A 27,174-nucleotide genomic window follows, 5' to 3' on the forward strand; every position below is an offset into this window, starting at 1 on the left:
GAAAGTAAGTGAAATTTTTTCGGATAATGCTAGAATAACTATAATAGATCATGAATCTCATTTTAAGACATCAGAAAAAAATTTCAATTAACTTTAAGAGCAGTGAACATAATTAAATTTTTCTAAAAGTAATTTTTTTTATGTAGAAAATTTCCACAATCAAGCAATTTTTGCCGGTAATTATCCTTTTCAGTTTATAGTAAGAAACCTATTACACTGCAAAACAATTTTGGTGCATAGAGCCGCCACTTTTAGATATGAGGTACACTAAAATTTCTTACCTTACATGTGGTCACAGTGTTTACTTACTTTCGCGCTGTTTCATACATAGCTATTTATTTTTTACCTTGGTTGTTTACTGATAACGCATGTTTTTATGGGTATTAGTATCAATTCTTAGCTTCATTGAAAAGACATCTCGTTTATAGAAAACCAGCACCTTTATAGTGAATTGTTCTTTTACAAAATTGTTATTTTTTTAATTTTATATAATTTTGTGCACGATAACTACAGCTCTGAATTTAAAAATGTATTTATTTTACTTTTACACCAAAAATGGTGACAGCTATGCACCACAATTGTTTGTAGTGTACTGGGTAGTAGTAACTGGGATAATTGGTACTTATTAAAAACAATACGCATTACCATATTTATAGAATTACAAGTTACCGAAATAATTTAAGGATGATTGGCGACAATATTACTGAGGCGATTTTTACGGTTTCCCTGAACGAATCAGTATCTTTTCACATCTAACTTTGAATTTGTTTTTTGGCACACTACTAATTTTTTTCATTTCAATTACTGTTGATTTTAAACAATTTAATTTTATAAAAATAAGTTTTAAAAAACTAACTATAAATAAAATAAACACATGGTTTCAAACAATATTAAAATTACCAACTCGGTTACATAATTGCGCTAAACAGGTATATCACTAAGCTTATAAGGAAAACTGAAATATTAAAGGACGTGCTATAAAATCATAACAGAATCGCCTATAGTTTAATCTATAACATTGGTTGATGCTATACTAATATGAAAAATCAGCTTTTCAAATATCTATCCAGAACGAACTAATTAAATTCTTGAATGATTTTTACGATCGAGGACTGAAACTGCTTCTTGTTTGTTGTCCATACCCAAATTTCAGGACCCTAGCTCAAGTGATTTTGGAATTAAAAAGGGTTCGACGCAGAAGGTCCAACACAGAAACAGACAAAAACAACAAAACAAAAACGTTGGAAAAAATCCAAACCAATGTATGAAAAAATTCCATAATGTTTGAATCGTAATATTTCATTCATTAGGTTTCGCATTATGAGAGGATAAAATGCCTTCTGAGAAAACTTTCTGAAACAGCAGCGATAATGAAAGAAACGTTTATTTCCTCATTTATCGTTTACGATAGGGAGAAATAAACATGATTCCGTCTGAAGTAAGAATAAAAATATATTCTCGCAAAATCATAAGGGATATAAATTTGATAGAAAATAACAGAAATCGTGTAAATGTATCAAACATTTCATGGAATCGGTCAAGGCAAACAAATACGCATTTGGCAATTGTTATTGCTCACCAAATTTACTAAGCTGCAGCAGATTATTTACTGTGACATAAAAATTAATAAAAGTAATTTCTTTTAGGGTATTAGAAAGATTCGATAGTACTTTTTTTTTGTAGTGATACTTTTCTATTTTAAATGTTTGTCTGTGGTGGAAGTTGAATGGATAGTAAAATGACTAAGTAAGATTCAATATTATTATAAATTATTGTGTTAAAAATCTACACATTAAGTTATTTTTACAGTTACAGCTATTTAATTATATTAATAGTTATTTGAAGACTCATTAAAAATAGTTTATACAAAAGTGTCATTATTTGAGACAACTTTTTTCCTCCGTAATCAGTGAATTGGAAGGAAAAATATTAAAAGGATGTCTTTTTAACTCTTATTATCTGGAAAAAAGAATCAAAATAGTCATCATATTGTTTTTTTTATTTATATTTCGAGCTTGTATGAAGCAAAATGATTATATTAAGGGTATAAAATGGCGATTTCTTAAAAAAATTATTATAATAGCAGCAAATGATAGAAATTATTGATGGATCTCAACTGAAAAAATTTTATGTGGAATTTTTTTTGAAGAAACTTATGTATAGATTTGTATATACAGAGGCTGGAAAAAATTTTTCAATAATAAAGTTTTTTTTTTAGGAAACTTATGTATAGACTTGTATATACAGAGGTTGGATAAACGTTTCAATAATAGTGTTTTTAAAGCAATATTTCCTTCAGCAGCAAATTTTTTCGAAAATTGTTTATAACTAAACAGTCAGCACAATTTGAAAGATCAAGCGTGAAGTTTTTAGGAATGGTGTCATTTATACGCATGCAAAATTCGAATGGACAAAACTGTGGAGAGGAAATTAATATTTTTCTTCCAGTTTTAATACCTGCAATTTTGAAGTCATTCTAAAGGAATGCAATATTTATACTAAAATATTATTTTTTTTACTGTGGTGTGGAAAGAGGAAAGAAAATTTTAACTTCCTACGCTAATTTTGGTCGATGTAAATTTTGCATGGGTAAAAAGGGCACAATTTCTAAAAGATTCTAGCATGATATTTGAAACTGTGCGAACAATTTTGCCATATTAAATATTCCAAAACATTTGCTGTTGAACAAAAGATTATTTACGGAGAGTTAGCGTAAAAGTGTTTCCATAATTTTGTGTAACTTCAATATATATACAAATATATATATATATATATATATATATATATATATATATATATATATATATATATATATATATATATATATATATATATATATATATATACAGTACCCTTCCAAATTATTAGGGACGCTTAAAATTTCTAAAAAAATGTCATTTCTCAAAGTGTCATAGATTTTTCAAAAATGAATCAATTTTCATAAAATATTCAGGATATCATGCTCAAGTCTTCTACTTTCACTTAAAAATTACTAATTTAATTTATCTCAATTTTTTGCAAAAATTTGCACATTTGAACAAAGCAATTTTTTTTTAAAGAAAATGTCAAGTCTGACAAGTTGCTACTTTGAAACAAAATTTTTTGCATAAAAATTAATATTTATACATTAATGTACATGTCATTAACTTTAAAACGCGCAAAAGTAAATTACATTATGATTTTTTTTGACCGAGATATGAGATTTTGAAAATTTTTTGTCATTTATAGTGAAAATGAAATTATTGTGAATTTATTTAGTATTTATTCATCAGCTTAAAGAGATCAATCAACCTATTGACTATTTTCTATTGAAAATTTGTTGGCTATCAATTATTTATTTGCTACGTAAGGTTCGCATAAGTTTATATTTATCACAGTTGAGAAAAGTTTAAATTTTGTATAAAAATAGGTGGCAAAATAAAGTTAAATTTCTTAAAAATTTCTTGAGTCGGTTTTTAAAATTGTCATTGCAAATTTATAAATAATGTTCTTGTTTGTAATAATGTTTTAAATAAAAAACTTAATTAATCCGAATAAGAAAGTTGCAAAAAAATAATACTAAATACTAAGTAATATAGATCCTGAGGAATCAGTACTCAGAGCAGCCTCCCCAGGCAGCAATAACAGCAGTAATTCTTTTAGGCATCGAGTGAAGTAGAGAATGGGTACGGTACGACCGTATTGACTGACGACTGGTGGCGTGCCATTCGTTCGTTAACCATTGACCAGACGTTTTCAATTGGTGAGAGATCAGGAGAACGTGCCTACCGGGGCAACAGGCGAACATGTTTTGTGTCAAGTGACCAGTGCGGGCAACATGCGGTCGTGCATTGTCCTGCTGAAATGTAGCGTTATGGAGGCCACGAAGATAAGGCAGAGTAACTGGCCCTAACACGTCAGAAATATATCGGCTGATGTTCAAAGTGCCGGCAATGCAAACAAGATGTGATCGAGACGTGTATCCAATAGCACCCCATACCATTACTCTAGGTGATGAGCCAGTATGACGATGTCGAATGCAAGCTGCCAATGGGCGTTCACCAAGATGACCTCAAACAAGGACGCGGCCTTTTTGATGCTGTATACCCATACAGCACATTGACTTCGTTATGACATCCTAAAGTTGTCATCTTTAGGATTCTGTGACTTCCAGAGGAAGTCCTATATTTACCGCTACATGTCCTACGGATGTCATCTGCGTGCTAGAATGTCCCACCTGCAGATATCTTAATGATGTCATAACTAGGACAGTTTCAGGATACCTTTAGAAGACTTTAGGATGGCATTAGGACATAATAAGACCTGTTTAGTAAGGATTTAGGTAACTTGTGGGATGCATGTTGGAAATGGTATGATAGTAATAGGAGGGTGTCTTATTTTGGAAATAAATTTCATCTTTGAAATTTTTATTAATTTTAGCAACTTAAATAAGGTTTTTCTTTTAAATTTACTGAATTAGAGGTCAGAAAAATGTTTTCTAAATGAAAAAAAAGGTGATAGTTTTTAATTTGTATACCACTCTATTTTTCCAGAAAAATGGGCTATTCCTCTACTTTTTAGGAAAATTAATAAAGGAAAAGGGAGTAAAACAGTTAATAAACAAACGTATCTAAAGAAAAGAATAATGTATCATTTTAATACAAAAATATGCAAGATAATTGGATTTCACATTTCTATTGCTTGGAATAAAAACTTGGCCATTATTAAAAAGTCTAATTTAATGTACCCTTTGAACACCAAGGAAGGTTACAAGTCTCCTAATTAGCGTTAGTTTTCTGTAAAGAATATTTCTTATTAAATTAAATTATGAGACTTATTGAATCTTTTATGTACATTGTAATTTATGATTGCTTCATTATTGCTCATATTGTTTAATGTAGTAGATATATTAAATATCTTATAATAAAATAATGAATAATTTTCATTTTAATGTTGCTCTAATACTGAGAACTTCGCATTAATATTTAAATTTCTCGTATGATCAATTGAAACTAGTTAATTGGCAAAATAATTCTCATTACATTCTTCTGCAAAATTTACTAAAAAACATTTTATATTATAAATAGTTTAAATGAACTTGTGACTATTTTATCAAAAACTCAAAATAGATGTTAATGGATCACATACTTTATTGTTTAGTTATTGTGTCAATGATGCAATTTAAAAAAACAATTAAAATTAGAAAATTATCTGTTTTGATATACAAACTAAAACAGCTGTTGCCATGTTTTGCTGAAGAATTGTTAGCTGAAGGCATACTTAAATCAGTATCTTGAAAATATTAAAAATAACTTGTTTTAAGGATTTATCTATTTTTTGCAGCATAAATTTAGTGTATGCAAATAAATATGAGAATGGAAAAAAATAAACAATATTAGAATCACATAAGTGAAACTTTTATTTACACTATTATTTCCTTAATTTTTTTACAGAATAAACTCTTCTTTCTTTAGCATAGCGCAACCAGCCTCTAATAATGCTTCCAACTTCATTTATTTTAGTGCATGTGAAAACACTGCAAACAGCTTCTAAAACATAACAAAAAGAAAATATAAACAAACCAGTAGGTATTTTCATGAATAAACATAAAATTATTTCAGAACCTATTTAAAAGGTATCTCAAACTAAATTAGTAGAAGCCCAGATTTCTGTTACTCTCAGGGAAAATATTATGGGGTAACCTTGTTAAGCTGCTTTTTCAATTGCCCATCATACGTAACTTAATACTAGTTCACAAAAAATAAAATAATTTGATACATGTTTGATTCATTGTTATAAGAATAATCTAGTAACAACAACTGTAATAATGATAAAGCTATTAGTGCAAACACATGTAACAATGATCAGAATATTTTAAAGTGCAAGTCAAAAAAAGTGTTGGATAACTGAAGTATCGTATGATTACCATTCTACAATGACTGGAAAAGAAGATGGTGATACTAATAACAATATTATTTCAAACAACACACTCATAAATTATTCCAATGTTTGAAATTTATAAACTCATTGAAAATTCATGGAATACTAAATTTATAGTATATTAAAAAGTTTAGCAATACAAATTTTAACTATATACTGTCAAACTACAAATGGAATAATATATATATATATATAAACAGAGATTAAATATTACCAATAATTGCACCTGACACTCTGTAACCAAAAAATCTTTTTTTTCATTATTGCCCATCCAGCTTTAGAGTTCAACAACATCACCAGGCATGATGTGACGAATAGCTCGTCTTGTACGTTCTTTAAAATCAGTTCCATCAAGACTTTGCAATCTAGCAGACTATGAGAAAGAAAAAAAATTATACAAATAACAATATTTTAAAAAAGCAAATTGACATGTAAATGATATAATTAATAAAAATTTATTTTAAAGAAAACAAAATTTCATTCTGAAAATAGTTTATCGTAAATCCGTCCTTGTAAAAGAACGAGCTCTTGGAGAATCAAGAAAAAGACAATACTAAAATTTAGCATACAATTTTTTTTTGTAAAAATACAAATATGTAAATACTAATTAAATGTTTCAACCACAATTATCAGTTAAAAATGTTAACAAAAATTTAATAATTGAGAAAATATGCAGATCAACTACAAGTAAGTTTTATATGCCTTTTAAAGCACTAAATATTTTATCTTAGGAGATCATTGAATATTTTTTAACCCCATCTAAAAATACATATTATGAAACACAAGATACCTACCTAAAATATATCTATAAAAGTAAACTAAGAATTAAAATGTAAACACATATATTTAAACCAGCTTCACAATGCAAGAGGTGAATAATGACAAATATATTTACAAGAACTTTTTAAAAGAAAATAAACTCCTTACAGATTCAATAACTTTTTTCAATACTTTTATTAACTTTTCAATATTTTTTTAAAAAAAAGTATTTTTGAAATACTAAGTAGTGAGCATGAAACTAAGCATTAAGCAGGAGAAATTCTAATAACTGCTTTTGAAACAATGACATTAAAATGAGAAAATGTAGACACTATTCTGTATAAAATTAGTTACACGTATAGACATTTTGATCGCGTCCATATGATTCTTTTTTAAATAATAAACTTAACTAATATTAATATAAATATAATTTAAGAACTATTTTCAAAAAGATATGAATTACTGAGATAGTGAAAATAATGTAATTATCTTCAGCAGTTAAAATTGATAGCCTGATTAAATTTAATATAATAGTTAGATAACTTTGCAACTTTTTATTAATTTTAAGACAGATTGATTATGAACAATCATATAAGGAGAAAAATTGAATTCATTGCAGCAAATGCTGCAATTTACTCAGACTAGGACGGAAAAAAAACCTGCAGCCCTTTTGCCTGGTTATTTACTTGGCTAAGTATCTCTAATTTTAAAAATCCCTATGGACCGCATTTTTTACACAAGGGAACGCTGCAAGCTCTATACGCCTATACTTCCAGGCAGGGTTGGGGTTTTGGACGTCCTAAACTGGTTTTGGACAGGAAACGTGGGTTTTACTGTCTTAAACTGGGTAAAACTGTCCAAAACCTTGAACTTTGGTAAAAGGTAAAAATTCTATAGGTGTAACCATTGTACACATAATAATTACATGTATCAATAAATATTTGATATTTTTTACACTATTTACTATAACTTATTAAAGGAAAATAATATAATAGGAAAAGGTTTATAATTTTTGAAGCTCCACAATTCATTGAACATCAAAAGTGAATACCTAATCCTTTAAATATAAATATGCTTTTAATACTGTTAAATAATATTTTTGCATAAGGATAAATATGGCAATATTAAAAAATAAGAATTTTTCTTTAAAAAAAATACTAAAATTATTCAAAAATTATCCTTTTATTTTTCACAATTTTTTTTTTTAAATTTTATAATTTCTGCATCACAGGATGATAAAAAAGACATCTTTTTTTAAAAAAAATTGTTTTTGAATATAAATATATTAGTTTAAATTGAAAATACAAAATAACTGAAAAATGTATTCACAGTTTGGAAGGGCATAACATCAGTTTCTGTTACTGACACTGGTGATGTATCACCACTATGCTAAAAGAATTGAACATGAATGAAATAAAAGTATTCTTGAATAGTACAATAGATAAATAAACCTGTTTATGACAAACCAAGCACTTAGTCCCTAATATTTTAACCTGTATGGCAAGGCCAAACTTCAGTTATGTACTATTGAATGAGAGGACCAATTGAACTTGATTACTGATTAATCTTCCTTTGTTTAAATTGAAGAGTCAAACAATATTAATAAAACATTATTCTTTTAAAAACAAATATTCTCTAGTATATTTAATTATCAATATGTTATTAGTTCTATGTTTATTTTACCTCTTAAATATTGTTCAGATAAAATTGTGGCATAATTTGAGTGAAAGGGTTTTGGACAGTTTAAGATAGTTTTGGACAAAGGGGTTTTGGACAGGACGGTTTAAACCGTGGATTAATCCCTTCTGTCCTAAACTTTGCCAACCCTGCTTCCAGGTTACTGTTTCGGGTGTATTTTAAAGCCATTTGGCTCACAACGCGATCGTTGTGTTTTGAGAACTTGCAAGAGAACATTGTGATTCTTGCAAACGTGGTATTTGATTACTTATTACTTGTGTTTACAATGCTAAAGGTGCTAACACTAACGTAAGATGATGCACAGCTTGCAACAAGAACAAACAATAATAAGCAAATTGAAAGAGGCCAAATCAGGATTGCCAAAAAAGGGAGTTATTCAAAATCTAGCAACCATGTCACCTTTTTCGCAATACATCTCTAAAGAAATAAAACAAATTTTCACTTCTTACTCACCAGATTACTTATCGTGATTACTTATCGTTATTATCTTATGAAATACAACAGATTTGAGCTTAAAAATTATATAATTTATTTCTTTTGTTAAAAACAAAATTATCAGTTTGAAAATATAGCCTAGTGGAATAAGCAGTAGCAAGTATTGAGTTGGAGATTGTTATTGTTTACATTTATATTGAAAACACCATTCATAGACAAAACTTTGTAAAAAATGGTAAAATAACAATATACTAAATAATGAAGATGAATAGCAACATTGAAACAATTTAAATGTCATTTTATTTGTAGTTAGAAGAAATGATTAATTTAGGGTTACCAAAAAAACATGCCAAATAACAAGTTGAACTTAAAGGAAGAAAACAAAAATAATAGAAAGAATGAGTTATCAGAACAGATAAAAATTTGCCTCACGAAATAATAAAAGTAAAACTTCCTCAATAATTATGAAAAAATTAAATAAACCACGCATTTAAACATTTAGTAATGTATGTAAACATTTCAAACATGCATGTAAACATTGCAATTGAGATATTAAAGATAATGACGGGGGTTCAAGTACACTTATAAATCAAATATATAAATAGATAATAAAAAAAAGAAAGATAAACAAAAAAGAAACTAATAAGATATTTGAGCTTATAAATACCTTATTGTTTAGATTTCACTATCAGAATTGCTCTTGTCACTGGATAAAAGAAATAACATTAACGGCAAAGTTGAAGTTAACACGCATGCGCTGAACGATGATCCTACAAGACTCCTAAAACACTCCTTTGAAAGGCCTGTCATATTGCTGTCTATTTGTGACATCCTACGAAATTCTTTCTTCTGACACTTTACGGATATGACTGTTCCAGGAGTGTTCGGAATGTTTTGGGATGTCTTTAGGACGAAATTTGCTGTATGGGTACAGAACCTGGATTCGTCTGAAAAGACGACTTCACGCCATTCCTGTGTCCAGATTCGTCGTTGATCACACCATTGGTGGCGCTTCTGCCTGGATGCATCGTCAGGGGAAGTCGAAGCCATGCTGACAGTCCATGCTGCTGCAAACATCGTCGAACTGTTCGTGCAGATACTTGTTGTCTTGCAAATGATCAATCCCTTTGTTGACTCAGGGTTCGTGATGGAGGTGTACGATCCTTTAAGGCTATGTGGATAATATGTTTGTCTTCAAGGCTGTTAGTGATGGGGGGCCACTGAGATTCTGCACGGCGTTCCATATGACCATCATGAACCCATTGATTCCATATTCTGATAACAGTCATGGGATCTCGACTAATTCGAGCAGCAATACTTCGGTATGATAAACCGTAATCCCGGTAGGCCACAATTTGACCTCGATCAAACTCAGACACGTACTGGTAGGTATTTCTTCTTCTTACACGAGGCATAACAAAAGCATCTTTACCCAAGAACAAATCTCAGATTCAATTTCTGTATGAGAAACTTGAACTAAACTGAACTGATGAAAATGAGCGATGAACCGATGAAATATGATGAAAATGTGGTTAAGTATATCCTACTGATGTCGAGAATACGATGCATCACTGCAATAGTATGCTGCTATTGGTCTGATGTTCGCGTCTTCAGTTAGATTTTCAAATAGAAATATTTCATTGAAATTTGTTGTAGAGCAAGAGGTGGCTTTATCGTAGAATTTGTTATTTAATTTAGCTACGTGTTTGTCTATTGCATCTATTTTGAATTCGTGGGGTATTGTATCATTTCTTACGAACCATCTGGCTTTTGTTATTCTTCTTAATAGTTTATTCTGGCAGAGCATTAATTTTTTCAGATGAGTTTGCGTTATATTTGTCAAGACTGTTGAAGCATGTGTAAGAATGGGGCGGATCATGGATAAAAAGAGCAATCGTTTGAGTAGTGCCATGTTGGATATATGAGAAACTTCCTGTCAAATTTCTTTTTTATACACATTGTAGGCGTCGCTACCACCTGCTTTTCACGAATGCGCTGATAAGCTAATCATTTGCATACCACAACATGCATTATCCGTCCTCTGTCCTTCAATTTTCACGTTCGTTATATATATATATATATATATATATATATATATATATATATATATATAATAACGGTGTATCCACACCGTTATTTTTTAGTTATTTACAGTCAAAGCAGCATGATTAACGAGTCCATATTGTGCATAATCTTTTTTATTTAGTAGCGATGGTGAAAGCATACATCTTAGCCCCCTCCCGCTGGAGATGGGGGGAGACCCATGTCCCGTCTAGGCTGACAGATTTTATTTAAGCATGATAAACAACAAAAAGCACACGCAAAAACATTGCTCCTGCATTATATAGGATGATTAAAAGTTGTGAAGAGGTCAGTCATTATTGCATTTTTCTGTATTCCTACGCCTCATCAATTTATTTATTACTCATAGCAAATTGTTTAATCTTTCCTTATATGGAAGTGAAAGATCTTAAAATAACTTCTCTTTTGAAGTATAAATCTAATTATTATTCATTGGCATGTTTTTAGCCTTGAAGTCCCAAAATAGAATTTCTACCCTTATCCTTTACCAAATATATTTTATGAAAACGAATGAAGTTTTAATGCTTTTATTAATACAAAAGTATTTAATTTTTGTAATACACACACACACATATATATATATATATATATATATATATATATATATATATATATATATATATATATATATATATATATATATATATATATATATATATATATATATATATATATATATATATATATATATATATATATATATATATATATATATATATCTTATATATAAAAATCTCTTGCCACAGTTTTAGTGTTTGTACTCCTCCGAAACGGCTTGACCGATTTTGATGAAATTTTATATGTATATTCAGTAGGTCTGAGAATAGGTTTATAGCTAATTTTTTTTTTCATTTTTTGGACAAAATTTAACGTACATTTTAAATATATCTTTATTTAATCGTACTCGACTCCAAACTAGAAATAGAAACATGATAATTAAAAAACAATATTCACGCACGTTGCAACAAGTCATATTAAAGTCTAATACTTATGCTCGCCCTTAAAAGAAGAGCATCAAATATATTTGCAAGTACTATGTGAATAAAGGCAGTAATATGGCAGTATTTTGAGTTGAAAATACCAACGTGACTGCTCTACCAGTGAAATACAACGATGAAATAACGCTGTACCAAATTGGCTGGTACATCAGTTCCAATGAAGCTGTTTGGCGTATCTTTGGTTTCCCAATTCATGAACGGGATCCAACCGTTATTCATTTAGCCGTTCATCTTGAAAACGGTCAGTGCGTATATTTCACGAACGAGGCAGCGATTGACCGAGCTATAAATCCACCAAAAACTACACTCACCGAATTTTTTGAATTGCGTAATCGTGTGGATGCTTTTGATGCCTTTGCACGGACATTACTCTACTCAGAAGTACCACACTATCTCACATGGGCTCAAACAAAAAAAATGGACACCCCGCAAGCAAGGCACACCGGTTGATGTATGTCCCGGTTTATTCAAATCAAACGCCTAGGGGAGAGTATTTACAGTCAATCCAAGGCAGACTGAGTGCTTTTATTTTCAACTGTTGTTGGTTAATGTCACCGGCTCATTGTAAGATATACGTAAAGTCGATGGACATATCCAACGTCTAAAGATGCATGCCTTGCACTCGGCTTGCTGGAAGACGACAACCAGTGGGAATGTATGCCTGCTGAAGCAGCATTGAACTGCACTGCAAAGCAAATTCGTCTACTATTCGCTATAGTATTAACTACATGTTTCCCGGCCAGTATAGAAACGTTATGGGATAATCACAAATTCGATAACTGATGATATACGGTATCAACATCGCACGCGTTGCAACGATCAAACGATAGCGTTCAGTGGTGCTATGTACAATGAAGCATTGATTGCTATTGAGGATCTTTGCATTATTATTGCCAACTTACCTCTCAGTCATTTCGGTATGCCTTCGTCAAATCGAATTGCATCTGATTTATTAAACACTGACATGAGTCGTGAACTTCAATACAATACGATAGAAATGGCAGTGATTGTTGCTCGCAATGTTCCACTAATGAATGAGGAACGAAAAAACATTTATGATCGCATTATGCTCGCAGTTTCGGCAAGATAAGGTGAATTTTTTTAGGTGCACCAGGTGGAACTGGGAAAACAATTATTATTTCGCTAATTCTCGCTGAAATATGATCAAATAATGGCATCGCGTTGGCCGTTGCATCATCTGGCATTGCGGCAACTTTATTGGATGGAGGCAGAACAGCTCATTCAGTATTTAAGCTGCCACTAAATATTCAAAACAACCCAGGTGCAGTGTGCAACATAAAAAAGCAATCGTCTAGGGCCACAGTGTTGAAACACTGTAAAATTATCTCCTGGGATGAATGCACTGTGGCTCACAAACATTCGCTTGGGGGGGGGGTGAACAGGACATTGAAAGATATAAAAAACAATGACAAATTATTTGGCGTCATTCTGTTTCTCCTTTCAGGTGATTTTAGACAAACACTACCCATCATTCCGCGTTCAACGTACGCTGATGAGATCAATGCTTGCTTGAAATCATCTCCACTGTGGCGTAATGTTGAAAAAGTTCAATTAAAAGTAAATATGCGCTTTCAAATACTTCAAGATCCATCTGCTGAAGCATTCTCGAAACAATTGTTTGATATCGGTGATAGAAAAGTTACTGAGACTGGATGCATAAAATTACCGGACGATTTCTGCACAATCATTGAGTCACAAGATGCTCTCATTAATCTAATATTTCCCGATGTACACACGCAATACATTCATCATGATTGGCTGACAGAAAGGGTGATCTTAGCAGCAAAAACTGTGGAAGTCAACGAATTGAATCTGAAGATATAACAGTTATTGCCAGGTAACTTGGTGACATATAAATCTGTTGATGCAGTTTACGATCCCATTGAAGATGCAAATTTTCCAACAGAGTTTTTAAACTTATTGGATTTACCAGGCACACCACCGCATAATTTAGTACTCAAAGTTGGATCTCCGGTTATTTTGCTTCGTAATTTGAACCCACCATGGCTGTGCAGCGTCACGCGATTAGTCGTTAAAAAGTTAATGAACAACGCTATCGAAGTCATTATTTCAGATGAAAAATTCCGGGGTGTATATTACTTCCACTAATCCCTATTATACCCACAGATGTGCAAATTCAATTTAAACGCATTCAGTTCCCCGTTTGATTGGCATTTGCAATGACAAGGCCAAACAATGTATGTTTGTGACTTAGATTTGAGCACACCATGTTTTTCACACGGATAATTATACGTGGCATGCTCTCGAGTGGGCAAATCATCCGGTTTATTTGTGTTAGCTAAAGATAGAATGACAAAAAATATTGTACACTCCATTGCACTAAGAGATTAATATTGTTGACTAATATTTTCAGAATTCGTTGTATATATAATTTATAAAAAAAAGTTACAATAAATTAGAAAAAAACTATTATTTGGTGTGTTGTTATTTTCCCATTCCGTCATCATTCACAACGCTCCATGCCTCTTCCGCTCATATACCACATACGCACACACTTACAATAAATAAGATATATCTTCATACTCTAGAAATAATTCATACGGCAAAACAACGTTTGCCGGGTCAGCTAGTATATATATATATATATATATATATATATATATATATATATATATATATATATATATATATATATATATATATATATATATATATATATATATATATATATACCCAGGGGTGCCACTCTAAAAAAATCACAGGACTGAAAGTTTTATATATTTTAACGGTGTAGCGCAATGTGAACAAATATCCCTCTTGAACATTTTAATTAGTATAATATCAATAATATTTGCATTATTAATCTTAAAAATAACACATAACATTAATTCAGAACAGAAATAAAATAACAATAAATTAAAAATTTAATGTGATTTTAAAGATTGAGAAGCAGTTTTAATTTTCCGATAACATTAAGTAATTACTAACAACTAAGATTATTATAGATAAACAAAGCACAAAAAACAATATAAATTCTTAATTTCTCAATAAAATACTACAAAATGTTCTATAAATAAGGATCCACTACATAGAAACTGCTATCCGAGTCTAATTTTATTGCTTCATAAAAAAACTTGTTATTTTCTTTGAAATAAATTTAGTTTGATTATCAACTTTCTTAATTCCTTTCTCTTTTAAGGGAGATGAAGCTTTTCTTTTGTTCTGGCAATCAGTTTTTATATTAACACTTTTTGAGGCAGCTGCTGTAAGCTCAACCCCCAGTGGAGCTATATTATTTTTAGGGCAAAAACCCTTTGATGTTGATTCATCACATCTTATTACTTTCTTTGAAATACATTTAGTTTGGTCATCAGCTGTTTTAATTTCTTTTTCTGTTAAGTTATCAGATATCTGAATTGAGGGATTTTTAGAACTTGATAATTCTCGTTTGGCAGTTAAACACTGCTGATACCGTTGTCGAGCAGAATTAATATTTTTTCTCATAACATGATTAGGTTGAAAGTCTGTGCTTTTCTCTTGTCTGCTTTTCAGGTAAAATTTTATCAAACTTGACGCTTCATAATTTTCAATATTTAAAGATGATCTATCATCAACAATAATGTCATCCATAATATTAAATGATCCTTCAACTAAAGGTCCTGAGAAAACTGACAATGCTGCTTTTATGAGAATAGTAAGCAACCTGTATTTTGGATCACCACCTTCTCCTTTTATATTAAACACCTCCGCCCACCAGCTATCTATTCTTGATTCTTCAGAAAATTCCACTAAATTCTCATCCATCACATACATTTTTATTTCCTCCAGCAAAAAGCCTATATCTTCTTCTTGAATGACATTAGGTAACATTTCTCCCAAATTTAGCAATGCAGTTAAGCAGGAATTATCTTTTCTGCATTTTGGATTTAGAGCGGAAAAATAGAGCAAACATTTATTATGAAATGGAAAATTCTTTATCGTATACTTACTTGTGGCAACATAAGCTTCTCTTAAAGATGTAAAAAAATTATTTACCCACTTGCTCTTATTTTTTTGGGCTTTCTTAATTAGGGCATATGCTTTTGCCCCTACATTTAAAAACTTATCACTTAATTGTCTATCTTCATTTAAATTAAAATCCTTTAAATCAGATACATTGGTTGGCAAATATTCTGGTTTTATGAAAAATGAAAGAAAATTTCTCATAAAATCAAACAACTCAGCGTGTATTAAATGGTGGTTTGGTTGATCATGTTGGAAAAACTTTACTAATTTATTAAAGTGCGGTAAAATTCCACAATAAAAATTTAATAGACAGTCAAACTTCTCATTCTGATCAAACAGAGTCAATAAAATCATTTCTTTACGAGATTGATTAGCATCTGATCTTTTTTGCTTTTTAATAGTTGCTTGAATGTTTTTAATGGATAATTTTTGACCTTCAGAAACACGATTCCTCTCAAATACTAAAGCTAATAGAAATTCAAATTTCTTACTTTCTTCATCCGTAAGAAAACTTGCATAATAAATTAATAATGCATCTTTAATGCAAACAAGTCTATCACATATTGTAAGCATTTGTAGAAATCTGTTTTCAATCGGACGAAGAATTTGCAAAACAGTTTTGAAATTTAATAAAAGTTGAAGCTCAGCAAATAAGCATTTAGCTTTTGGCGATTCATTAATGTCATAAAATACATTATTTGAGATTTCTTCGATAAATTTTTCAAAATATTTAAAGAAAACCTTTGCAGCATTGTGGAATTTATGAGTTAAATCCCCATCTATTTGCAGCAAATGCATATTTTCGTCTCTGATGAGCTTCTCAACTCCATTCTTGGAGCCTCTCATCGTTGCGCAATTGTCAAAAAGACAACTAACAATTTTGGAAAAATTAATATCGTTATCTTCTAAAAGTTGATTTATCTTTAAAAATATGTTTCTTGAAGAAGCCATATTTTCTTTTCTTGATCCCAAATGGGCTGTTATTACCCTATTAAGATCATCATCAAACACTCTAACCAAGACATTTATTATTTTCTCCCCATTATTATTGGTTGCCTCATCTACGTTCATAGAAAAAAAATTAGCATTTAGCTTTGCAACCAATTCATCTCTCATTGTCTTTGCCACACCATGAGTTGTAATATAAGTTGCAGATGTTCTTTCCATTTTCAACTTCGACAAAGCTAATTTATCCTTAGCTAATGCTTGACTTAAATCGATTAATTTAGGAGCTAGCGAAAATGGAAGTGAATGTTCTGATAAAAAACACGAAATAACAGCTTTTTGATTTGCTATACGATCACATAATGCAAGAGGAGCCTTCTCAGACTGTTGTTTTGCACCTGGAAGAGTTTGCACATACTTCTGAGAACGACAGTTTTTCTGATGTTCGCTATCTTCTGCATGCTTTAATAAAGCTTTTTTACCATTGTTAGCATAATTTAATTTTTTTCCACAGAGAAAGCAAAAACAATGACCCACTTCTTTTAATTTCCTACACCACTCCACATGTAAAATACCACCTGAATCTTTTTCTTGAAGCCACTCCCATCGCCATTTATTTTTAATTCCAACATCATACGTTGGTTTATTGGAGTTGACATATTCCATTGTAAAAATAATCAACTTTAACACATTGTAATCAAACGCAGTAAAAAGTTTACCATCCGATGATCGATGCCAGATTCAATTTCCCGCTAAGTTAAGTCTGTGAAGAAAGAATTTTTCTCCTGCTTCCCAGTAGCGAAGGCCAATCCACTAGCGCTTTAGTTTCCATTCGCAATCTATGACGTCATGCTTCCTGACGTCACCTTACTCCGTGACTTAGTGCGTTATCGCATTTTTTGCGCTTATGTGAATAATTTGACTTTACTTCTAAATTTTAGGAAGAAATAAACGGGAAAAGATATTTTCCTGAAATAATTATCGAAAAAAAAAAACATTTTTAGCAATGTATACATATATTTTATTTTTAAAATGTTTTTTTTTTTTTTTTCAAATTTAAAATTGAATTTCTGAATTTGATATTTTTTAATAGGACGGAATTCCGTCCCCAAGACGGAAGAGTGGCACCCCTGATATACCTTCATTTTCTCTAAGGGTCGTCAATATTCGATTTTTATATTAAAGAATATCTTTAGAGTAAATGAGCAATCTTACTTGGAAACAGTGATCATTAAAAAATTTTATTAGCGAAGAATCGGTGCCATATAGAGATCAATAAAGATATTTAAAGTTTTCTTTTCTGTCAAGTTTAGTTATAAATATTTCACAACAAATTAACTACGACAAGCATACCAGTATATCGAAACCATAATACCAGCCAGCAGGACAATCAAAATCGCATGGCTTTTTGTAGATATTGATAGCTATGATATTTTAAACCACTAGGTCCACTCCCCAACATCCACCTCGGGGTAAATCCAACAATATCATTAAAAATTTGAGATGAAGTAAAACTGCTGTGTTCATTGAAATTGACGAAATTGACTGTTTTTCGTCAATAACGTTAGAATATTATGTGCATAAATTCAAAGATAAGGGTCACCCTAATATATATATATATATATATATTAGGGTGACCCTTATCCTTGAGTTTTCAAATCTTTAAGTGTCCGATCCCTTATTTGGTTCTATTTACTTCAAAACATCACCATGTAAATTTTGGGATAACATGTTTTAATCCATGCCAACTTCAAAAAGAAGTATGTAAAACAGGAACAATTTTCAGACCTCTTATTTTGGCAGAGGCGCCTTTCTGTCCATTGGTTCCAGATTATTTTTTACTTGTCTACAGTTTTTGCTTTTTGATACCATGACAATTACAGTAATTTACGTTTAATGCTGAGTCATTCCGTTAAATACACATATAGCAAGCTGTCTGTCCTTGATGGTTTCGTTAAAGTTGATCTTTATGTTTCAAAAATTATGTAGCGAAATAGTGTTTATTTTCGCAAGCAGATGTCGGTTATAAAACAACTGAAAAAATTCCCATCTTAAGAATAGTACGTATTTTTTTTTAAATTTCAATTCTTAAGGGGAGTAAAATATTAGTTACTTAAAACAGAACGAATGTTCATTATATTTCAGGAGGAGACCAAAATTCCACCAAAACTTATTCAATGTTGCTTAAAAAACTGCTTCAGTTGTATTTTTTCAGGAGAAATCTCTAAAAAAGCTCATAAAATATAATATATTTAAACTTTGGACACAGACGCAAAGATTTTAAGTAACACAACTTCTTCAAATACTGTCTGCTCAAATAATGCATAAATCCTATTAAAACAAAAACTAAATAGAGCTATATAATTTTATCTATGTCATCATCACACAACTACTGCCAGTTGTGCCGAATTGCCACATTTCTCCTCGAAAATGAACTCAATGTGCATTATAATACTTTATTTAGTAAATATGGAATTATTATGAAAATTTTATAATGTTATAATTATATATTTAAACTGAGATGGGCACAGTAGGCCTTGGCCCTCTATGGGCTGCCGCGCCGCTGAGTTTAGTTTAGTCGAGTTTTTAATTATATATTTCGTTCTTGTTTCTAAAAATGTTTCTTTGTTTGTAAAATGAAATTTGTATCGTTAATCTTATTTAGAGAAATACTTCAAAGAATTACATTAAGTTTTTTTAGCTGTTTTAAATTTATTATTTTTTGAAAGTAACCACGCGTGTTAAAAAGAGTTATTGTTAAAAATGCTACAATTGATCACTGATCAGAGGAAAGATTTCCTGTTTCTGCCCTGTAATTTTCAATTCACTTCAACGTCAGATCACTCTTCAAGACGCGTTGCCATTTCAATGATATTAATGCATCTTCGAACTGGCATTAGTTATCCACATGCCAGATAACTAGAGCCCGTTGTCTCTCTTTTGAGGAAATTTATTCCATTTACAATAATTATTTTTTCAACACCCCATAGCTTGAAAGCCTTTATTTTTGTCCATCTTTGTATTTAATCTGCTTAAACACAAATAGAAAACATTAGCATACATGAAATTAAATAAGAAATGAAAAAATAAAGAAATTTTCTCTTAGTATTTTGTAACAAATATTTAGCAAATAGTAGGAAACAGGCACTTTTCTGAAATAATTATAAAATAACAGTTACTTAAAAATTTATCGATGATTTAACTTTAAACTGTCAAATTACTCTTTTGGTAAGTACCATGCATAAAAAATTCTATACTATGAGAATATGGTAAAACTTACCGTATTTCTGGCTTTATGGGAACACCAAAGAGCTCGGTAATTCTTTAAGAAGAGCTTTGGTAATGATTTTGATAAAATTAACAATAAATTATGGTTTTATAACATGTGATAAAATTCTGTATATGCCGTAAAATTTGATAATTTTATCATACCCATGGCCCTGACATAAGAACCATTTACTCAATTAAACTGATTTTACACTTTTGTATTTTTCACTAAATATGTGGTAATTAGTTATATTGTGGTTTGATTAGATATTTAATTTTAAAAACCAGAACCTTCGGTAAACCATTACATTATCAACGTAAAAACTACCAAATGAGTGGTTTAAATATCGTATATTCTGGTTTTTTAAAACCAGAATTATGGTTTTTCTTACCAGAAATGTCATTACCATACAGGATGGAAACTTTACCAGAATGTTTCCCCGCGTTATGTTACTTATGTTTTGGCTATTTGTATAGCTAATTCAATTAACTTTAGTAGCTAATCAAAAAATTTTATTTGTAAGGGAAAATTTATTAACAAATGAAGAAGAAATGTCAAGCTTCCGGCATGCTATCTAATGTATTTCATTTTGTTGGTTATTTTCATCTTTATATGAATAATTTTTTAAATCAAAAAACTATTATTAACTATGTTTTCGGAATAATACATTTATTTTTCTTTAGTTACACGCCAGTAAAAATTGCTTACAAAGAGTTTGAGCCTTCAGGAGGAAGCAATGACAAGTTAGCACCAATCATTTTTCTGCATGGTATCACTTCTTCAAAAGAATCATGGAACATTATACCACAGATCATAGCTGACAAAACTAAAAGGAAAGTAAGTTTTACGCAATGACCTTGACAGTTTCTACAAAAGAAAACATGGCGTCTCAAGGGATAGAGCGCTTGTTTCAGAATGAGGTTACCTAGGTTAAATACAATGGCTGTTCGATTTGCATCTTGATTGGATGTCGACTCTCGATTGAATCTTGCTTCCGATTGGAACTAATCTCAATGTCGACGGATCATGGATTGCGATTCCTTTGACATCGGGTTTATCATGGGGGATTTCGTGGTTTTCCCCTTCATCTAAAGCCAATGCGTGTTAGTTCCTTCAAAAAAGTTTTTGCTTGTCCCAATGCTTGATATAGGAGTTCTCTTGTTTCCAGGTCTTGTTAAAATTATAAGGCTACGGGGTTGAACATAGAGAGTCATCGGAGTTGAACTTCAGAGTTGAACATGGAAATCAAAAATGAGCTGTCTGTTCAACACTAGTTATAAAATTAAAATTAAATTTCCAAAAAAAATTCAACAAGTATTATTTTGAATACCAGAAATTCTGTATAACTGGAACCATAACGAAATGCAAAATTATCAAATAAGTTATTCTAATAACATAAATTTGGTTGTTTGCAACAAAAATTCTCGTTTTTTTTACCTTTTCCTTTTCCCATATTTTTTTATATTCATAAATTTCTTTATCGTATTTGTTAAGTTTTGTTTCGTAATAATTTTTTTTCCTTCTAATTTTCATCTGTTTCGTTAAATTCTATCTTCCTTTTTTTTTTTTTTTTTTACTAACATGAAAATTGGGGCTTAAATATTGAGGAACGAATCCCTGCTCACGTTCTATTAATTTGCTCCTGTTGTTTCTAATGACACTTGCCATTCCAGCAAGCCTGCTTAGTCAAACTAACCTTATTTAAGGCAGAGGGCACGTTTCTAGTTTATCAGTGGTGCCATCTATCGACTTTAGCAATACACTCGCGTCACAAACCGTTTATAGGGTGGACCCATTTATTTATCCAATCTTTCATCCCGAGATCGTAATTTTGACCTGAACCAGAAATCGATCAATCTGCAATTCAGTACTCCTAGACATGTTATATTATGATTCAATTATGTATGAGGGTTAAGTGTGCATTCTTACGTTTATATATTTTAATACCTTTTACATTTTATTATTTCTACATTAGGATTTTGTTACTTATTCTCATTATTAATTATTTTTTTTCATTTCTATTTACATTTCTTATTATTTTCACATTTACATTAAAATTTGTTGGTTAGTAACATGCTTAATTGGCGAGATTTGAATGTCAACAATATATTCAAACTGTATTTGGAGCTAACTTTGAAATTCGTGGAAAATTTTTTTCTCCAAGTTTCAAATGGCATTCTAGAACTCAATATTAATGGCATTAGAGAGTGACCTCAAATATGCCAATTAATAAGTGCAGACGATATTTTAAATTAGGAAATGAAAAACGCACTTTCTCTGAATTAACATAACTTTTTTTGGACGGATCCAGATTCTTGACCCCCAAAATATATGAGGAAACCGTAATCTGGGAAATATGGCTCCGCAAGTATGGTCAGAAAGGAGGTTCAAAATTTGAAACCCGTAATGTTAATTTTACTTTTTGCCCATTTCACCATATCTTGAAAGCTTTTGAAGAGAATTAAAAAATATTTTGCACACAATTATAAATTTTGTTTATCTAAAGAAAATTCGAAGCAAAAATATAGCTTTCAGAATATATTTGTTATTTTCATTATTTTATTTAATAATGTTCGAATACTTTCAAATTGGGTATGCAAAATTTGAGCAAATTTGATCGAAAAGTTCCTGAGAATTAATATTTTGAAAATTCGCATTTCGCAATATTTTGATCTTATTTGTGTATAACTTTTATAAAAATTTAAATATACTTACTAATTTTCAAAAAGAAGCTTTTGGATTTTTAGTTTAGTAATTTTTGATATCACTCAAATATTTGGATTCGATTCTTTTTTATGTTTCAGACTTACGCCTGTGATGCAAGAAACCATGGAGAAAGTGAATATACTGAACATTTCAATTACGACTTAAACGTTGATGATCTATTTCAATTTATGAATACATTGAACATTGAAAGAGCCGTTTTAGTTGGTCACAGTATGGGAAGTTTCACCTCCACAAATGCTGCGCTTAGAAAGGTTTGTGTGCTTGTGGTACTTATAATAAGGAAAATACTAATAAATTGAAAAAAAATTATGCAAGTTTAAAATTTAAAGATGTCATTTCTTATCCCCGATCCCCCATCATAAAAACTGAAAGTGTAGTTATATTCATCTAACTCAATAAACCATGGTTAAACCATGGTCAATATATCTTCTTAAATTGTATCGTAACTTGATTTCGATTTTAATTTAATTTATTTAATAATTATTTCAATTTAATGATTAATTTGATTACAAGGTTAAAAACTTCATTCGTTTCAAAGATATACTTAAGAATTGAAAAAAGAAACAGTCGGCATGCTTCATGCACTCCATAAATAAACGCCCTGAAGGAGTAATAATGATATTCTCGGAAGACCTGTACGTAAAGAAACTTCCTTAAGAAGTAGCAGATATTGTTTTAAGCTACATATCGAATTTATTTGATGTTGTAAAAAATGTTCCAAAAGATTTAAGTAAAAACGGAGCTCTTACTAAAGCAGAGGAAGCTTTTTGGAAGAATAGTAAAGAATGTGCATATCTTTTTAATAATTTTCCTTTAAATTCAAGTTAAAAGCCAAAACATTGCTGTTTTGAAAAATATAAACTATATTATGCAGTAGTAGCAATAGAAAAATCTAACTCTTTAACATAGTAATGTATTAATAAATAATCTCAAGAAACTAAATGGGTGAGATATTACTTGATTCAAAACTTCATTTAATCAAGAAATATACAAGTTGGTATGAATGATGGTATGAATATGTTGGTATGAATATGTTGAACGACGCGTTTCAACATATCAAAAATAAGGCCCTATTTTCAGGACTTGCTAGGCGTGAATGAGAAGAAGTAAAAGTGATTTGAAATATTAAACGTAAAGTTGTCAACGGAAAAGGAGAAAAACGAAATTAGAAAAACCGCAAAGGCCGAGTAGGGAAAAAAAAGATGAAAACAAAAGAAAAATCTCAGTGGAAGACAGGAGCGAATCAGGGTGAAATGCATTTCCAAGCGCTATGGAGAATTGGGGAGAAACTAATATCGTTTACAAGGGAATCACCATTCACATAAATAAAACAAGATTATAGGGCATCAAAATGAACTGATATGATTGGGGTGAAAATAATTTTGGCATTGACATAAATTGAAGCAATAAGATTAAATGAATTTCTGGTCCTGATAGTTTTTGCGGAACACCTCATTGATTAATCCAAGAAAAGGATTTATTGATCCCATTAATATTTCTGTCCGTTTTACTGCCTATGAAAGCAGTATTCATCTCTGCAATCAGTGCTGGATTCTATTTGTAGGTGTAATGGAGAAATGAGAACTTTTGGCTAAAAATTTGGACATGCATTTAGTGACTATATGACTACCTTTCGTCAAATGCCTTTCAATCGAAGTAATATACCGTATTCCGCAATCGCCGCTCTTAAAATGTATTTGAAGAACATTATTTCCATGATAGTAAACATGTCAGGAATCGCAGATTAAAATTAAAGCAAGGTAAGAAATAAAGCGTTTTTAAACTCAACTCAATGAAAACGTTAAAAGACAGTTTGATAACCACATGATTGTTTAAGGGTTTCCAATATTCAATTGTCGGCCAATCAGTCTTCTGTCAACCAATAATCAGTCTTCTGTCAACCAAACAATGTTTGATTTCTTTAATTCCACCATCTTCATTAATGAATTGTCTTTAATAATATTTTTTTCATCTTTATTTGCTTGGAACTTAACTGAAAAACCCAATGTGCATTAATTTTTACAACCATTCTTTAAACGGTATCTACAAATGTGCAATGGGGGTGCTGATGTCGTTTTATAAATTATGAAAAAACATTTTTGAATAACAATGCAAAATATATATTTATAACCCGTAATAGTATAAATATGACATTTTGGGACATATACGTAAAGAAACTTTATAACGAAGTAGTAGATAGTGTTGTACGCTACATATAGGTTATATATCGGCTACGTCATTTATTTTTACAACCATTCTTTAAGTGGTACGTAATGGAGGCGTTGATATTGAACGACTTTTACAAATAGTGACAAACATTTTTGAGTAATAATACGAAATATTTATTTATAGCCTGAAAGAGTAGAAATGATACTTCTGGAGGTGATATACGTAAAGTAACTTTCTAAAGAATTAGTCGACAAAGTTTTATGCTGCATCTACACTCTATAACAAAAAAATCGACGCACCAAGAAGGAGTTGTCCGATTGAAACGAAAATTGGTGGATAGGAAGACAATGTACAGAATAGTAAATGATTAAAATTTCAGAACAATTAAATAATTTATTGCAGAGTTACAGTAACAAGTTCAATAAGGTGTTGACCCACCTCTAGTCTGGATGCAAGTTGCCACACGGCGTGGCATAGACCGATAAAGCTCCCGGATGGTCTCTTGTGGTATTTCCTGCCAAATTCGATCCAATTGTCGAACGAGGTTATCAACATTCCGTGCCAGATGCAATCGCCTTCCCATCATATCCCAGACATGCTCGATGGGAGAGAGATCTGGTGATCTGGCAGGCCAAGGAAGAGTTTGACAAGTTAGCAAAACAGGTCTTAGGATGTCGTCGACGTACCGCTGTGCAGTAAGTGTACTTCTAATGACGACCAAACGGGTCCGGCTGTCAAAGGAAATGGCCCCCAAGACCATAATGCCTTGTTGAGGGCCGGTGTGGCGTGCAATAGTGAAGGCAGGATCCCCCCTCCGCCCTGTGTGTCTCCAAACACGTCCTCGATGATCGTCAGGACACAGTTGGAACCGGGATTTGTCGCTGAAGACTGTACGTCCCCAGTCGGCATCATTCCAGCCATATCTGTTCAAAACATTCATGCATATGAAATTTCAAAGCAATCGGATGATTGCTTCTCGGTGCGTCGATTTTTTTGTTATAAAATGTAGGTTATGTGTGCTTCGCCTACTACATTTAGTTTTACCGCCCTTTATTAAATGGTATGCAATAGGGGAATTGATATTGAAACACTTTTTGCTATTTGTAAAAAACGTTTTTGAATTATAATGAAAAATATTTATTTATAGCCTGAAAGAGTAGAAATGATATTTTCGGAGGACACGTACTTAAAGAAACCTCCAAAAGAAACAAGAGATTTTGTTATACGCTTCACATCAGATTTTAGTGATGCTGTAAAAAGTGTTCCAAAAGATTTAAGTGAAAAAGAAGCTGTTGCAAAAGCTGTGGAAACTTTAAACAAGAATAATAAGGAAATTGTAAGTCGTTTAAACTTTTTTTCTTTTTAATTCATGTTAAAAGCCAAAACATTGCTGTTGTTTTGATTAAAATATAATATATTATGCAGTAATGATAATCAAAAGATAACTATCTCTTTAGTAGCTTAACGTATTAAATAAATAATCTCAAGCAATTAAAGTGTTAAAATATTATTTGATTAAAAACTTCATTCGCTTCAGAAATATACAAATTGGAAATAAATGGCGATGTGTTTTAAGCGCTCAAAAATAGGCCCCTATTTTCAAGACTTGCAAGTCATGAATGAAAAGAAGCCAAAATGAGATAAAATATGAAACGTAAAGTTTCCAACTTAGAAAAGGTGAAAATAAAGAGGAATTACAAAATGTTGAAAATCACAGTTACCGAAAGAGAAAAGAAATGAAAAAACCAATCATGGAAGAAAATTTAAAAAAAAAAAAAAACAGAGGCCGAATGGTAAAATCAAGGTGAAATTTGTTTCTACGCGCTACACTGCTGAACTTTTTGAGCCAAGTAGCACCAAAAATTGATATTCATTTGCTATCTACTTAAAATGGAGCTCAATTTTACCATATTTTGCTATTTTCACTTGCTCCAAATAACAGTTGAAAGTTGCACCAAAAGTAGGTATTTTAAAGAAACAAAACTACTATTTTCAGTTTTTTTTATATATAAAGCAGAGGAAGGTTACACCATTATTAGGCATTTTTAAAGAGCTCAAATGCAGGCCAAGGTTGTTATTTACCGTAACGAAACCATTAAACGAAAGTAGATACCGCCAACCATATTTAAAAAAGGCAGCATCAATTTGATGATACTTGAATTTTGTTATTAAAAAAGAAGTTTTGAG

At 30.8% G+C, this 27,174-nt stretch overlaps 1 protein-coding gene and 1 long non-coding RNA gene across 2 annotated transcripts in view; one reads left to right on the forward strand and one right to left on the reverse strand.

The window, feature by feature from the left end:
• Positions 1-1,604: 1,604 nt before the first annotated feature.
• LOC107455954 (sn-1-specific diacylglycerol lipase ABHD11) overlaps positions 1,605-27,174 on the forward strand; it is a 30,320-nt gene continuing 4,750 nt past the window's right edge. Inside the window, exons 1-4 of the mRNA XM_087156924.1 lie at positions 1,605-1,746; positions 20,775-20,928; positions 22,896-23,069; positions 26,135-26,323. Of these exons, the coding sequence (XP_087013050.1) occupies positions 1,727-1,746; positions 20,775-20,928; positions 22,896-23,069; positions 26,135-26,323 (537 nt within the window). The 5' untranslated portion in view covers positions 1,605-1,726. The remainder of the gene's footprint in view (positions 1,747-20,774; positions 20,929-22,895; positions 23,070-26,134; positions 26,324-27,174) is intronic.
• LOC147814566 (uncharacterized) lies at positions 5,396-9,734 on the reverse strand. The gene is made up of 3 exons (XR_015431286.1): positions 9,479-9,734; positions 6,134-6,292; positions 5,396-5,528 (listed from the first exon to the last, which is right to left on the reverse strand). It is a non-coding gene; the product is annotated as an uncharacterized LOC147814566 (long non-coding RNA).

This window comes from Parasteatoda tepidariorum, chromosome 2 (assembly GCF_982258835.1).
Source record: "Parasteatoda tepidariorum strain Cologne lab strain chromosome 2, Ptep-v5.0, whole genome shotgun sequence".
NCBI classification, from domain to species: domain Eukaryota; kingdom Metazoa; phylum Arthropoda; class Arachnida; order Araneae; family Theridiidae; genus Parasteatoda; species Parasteatoda tepidariorum.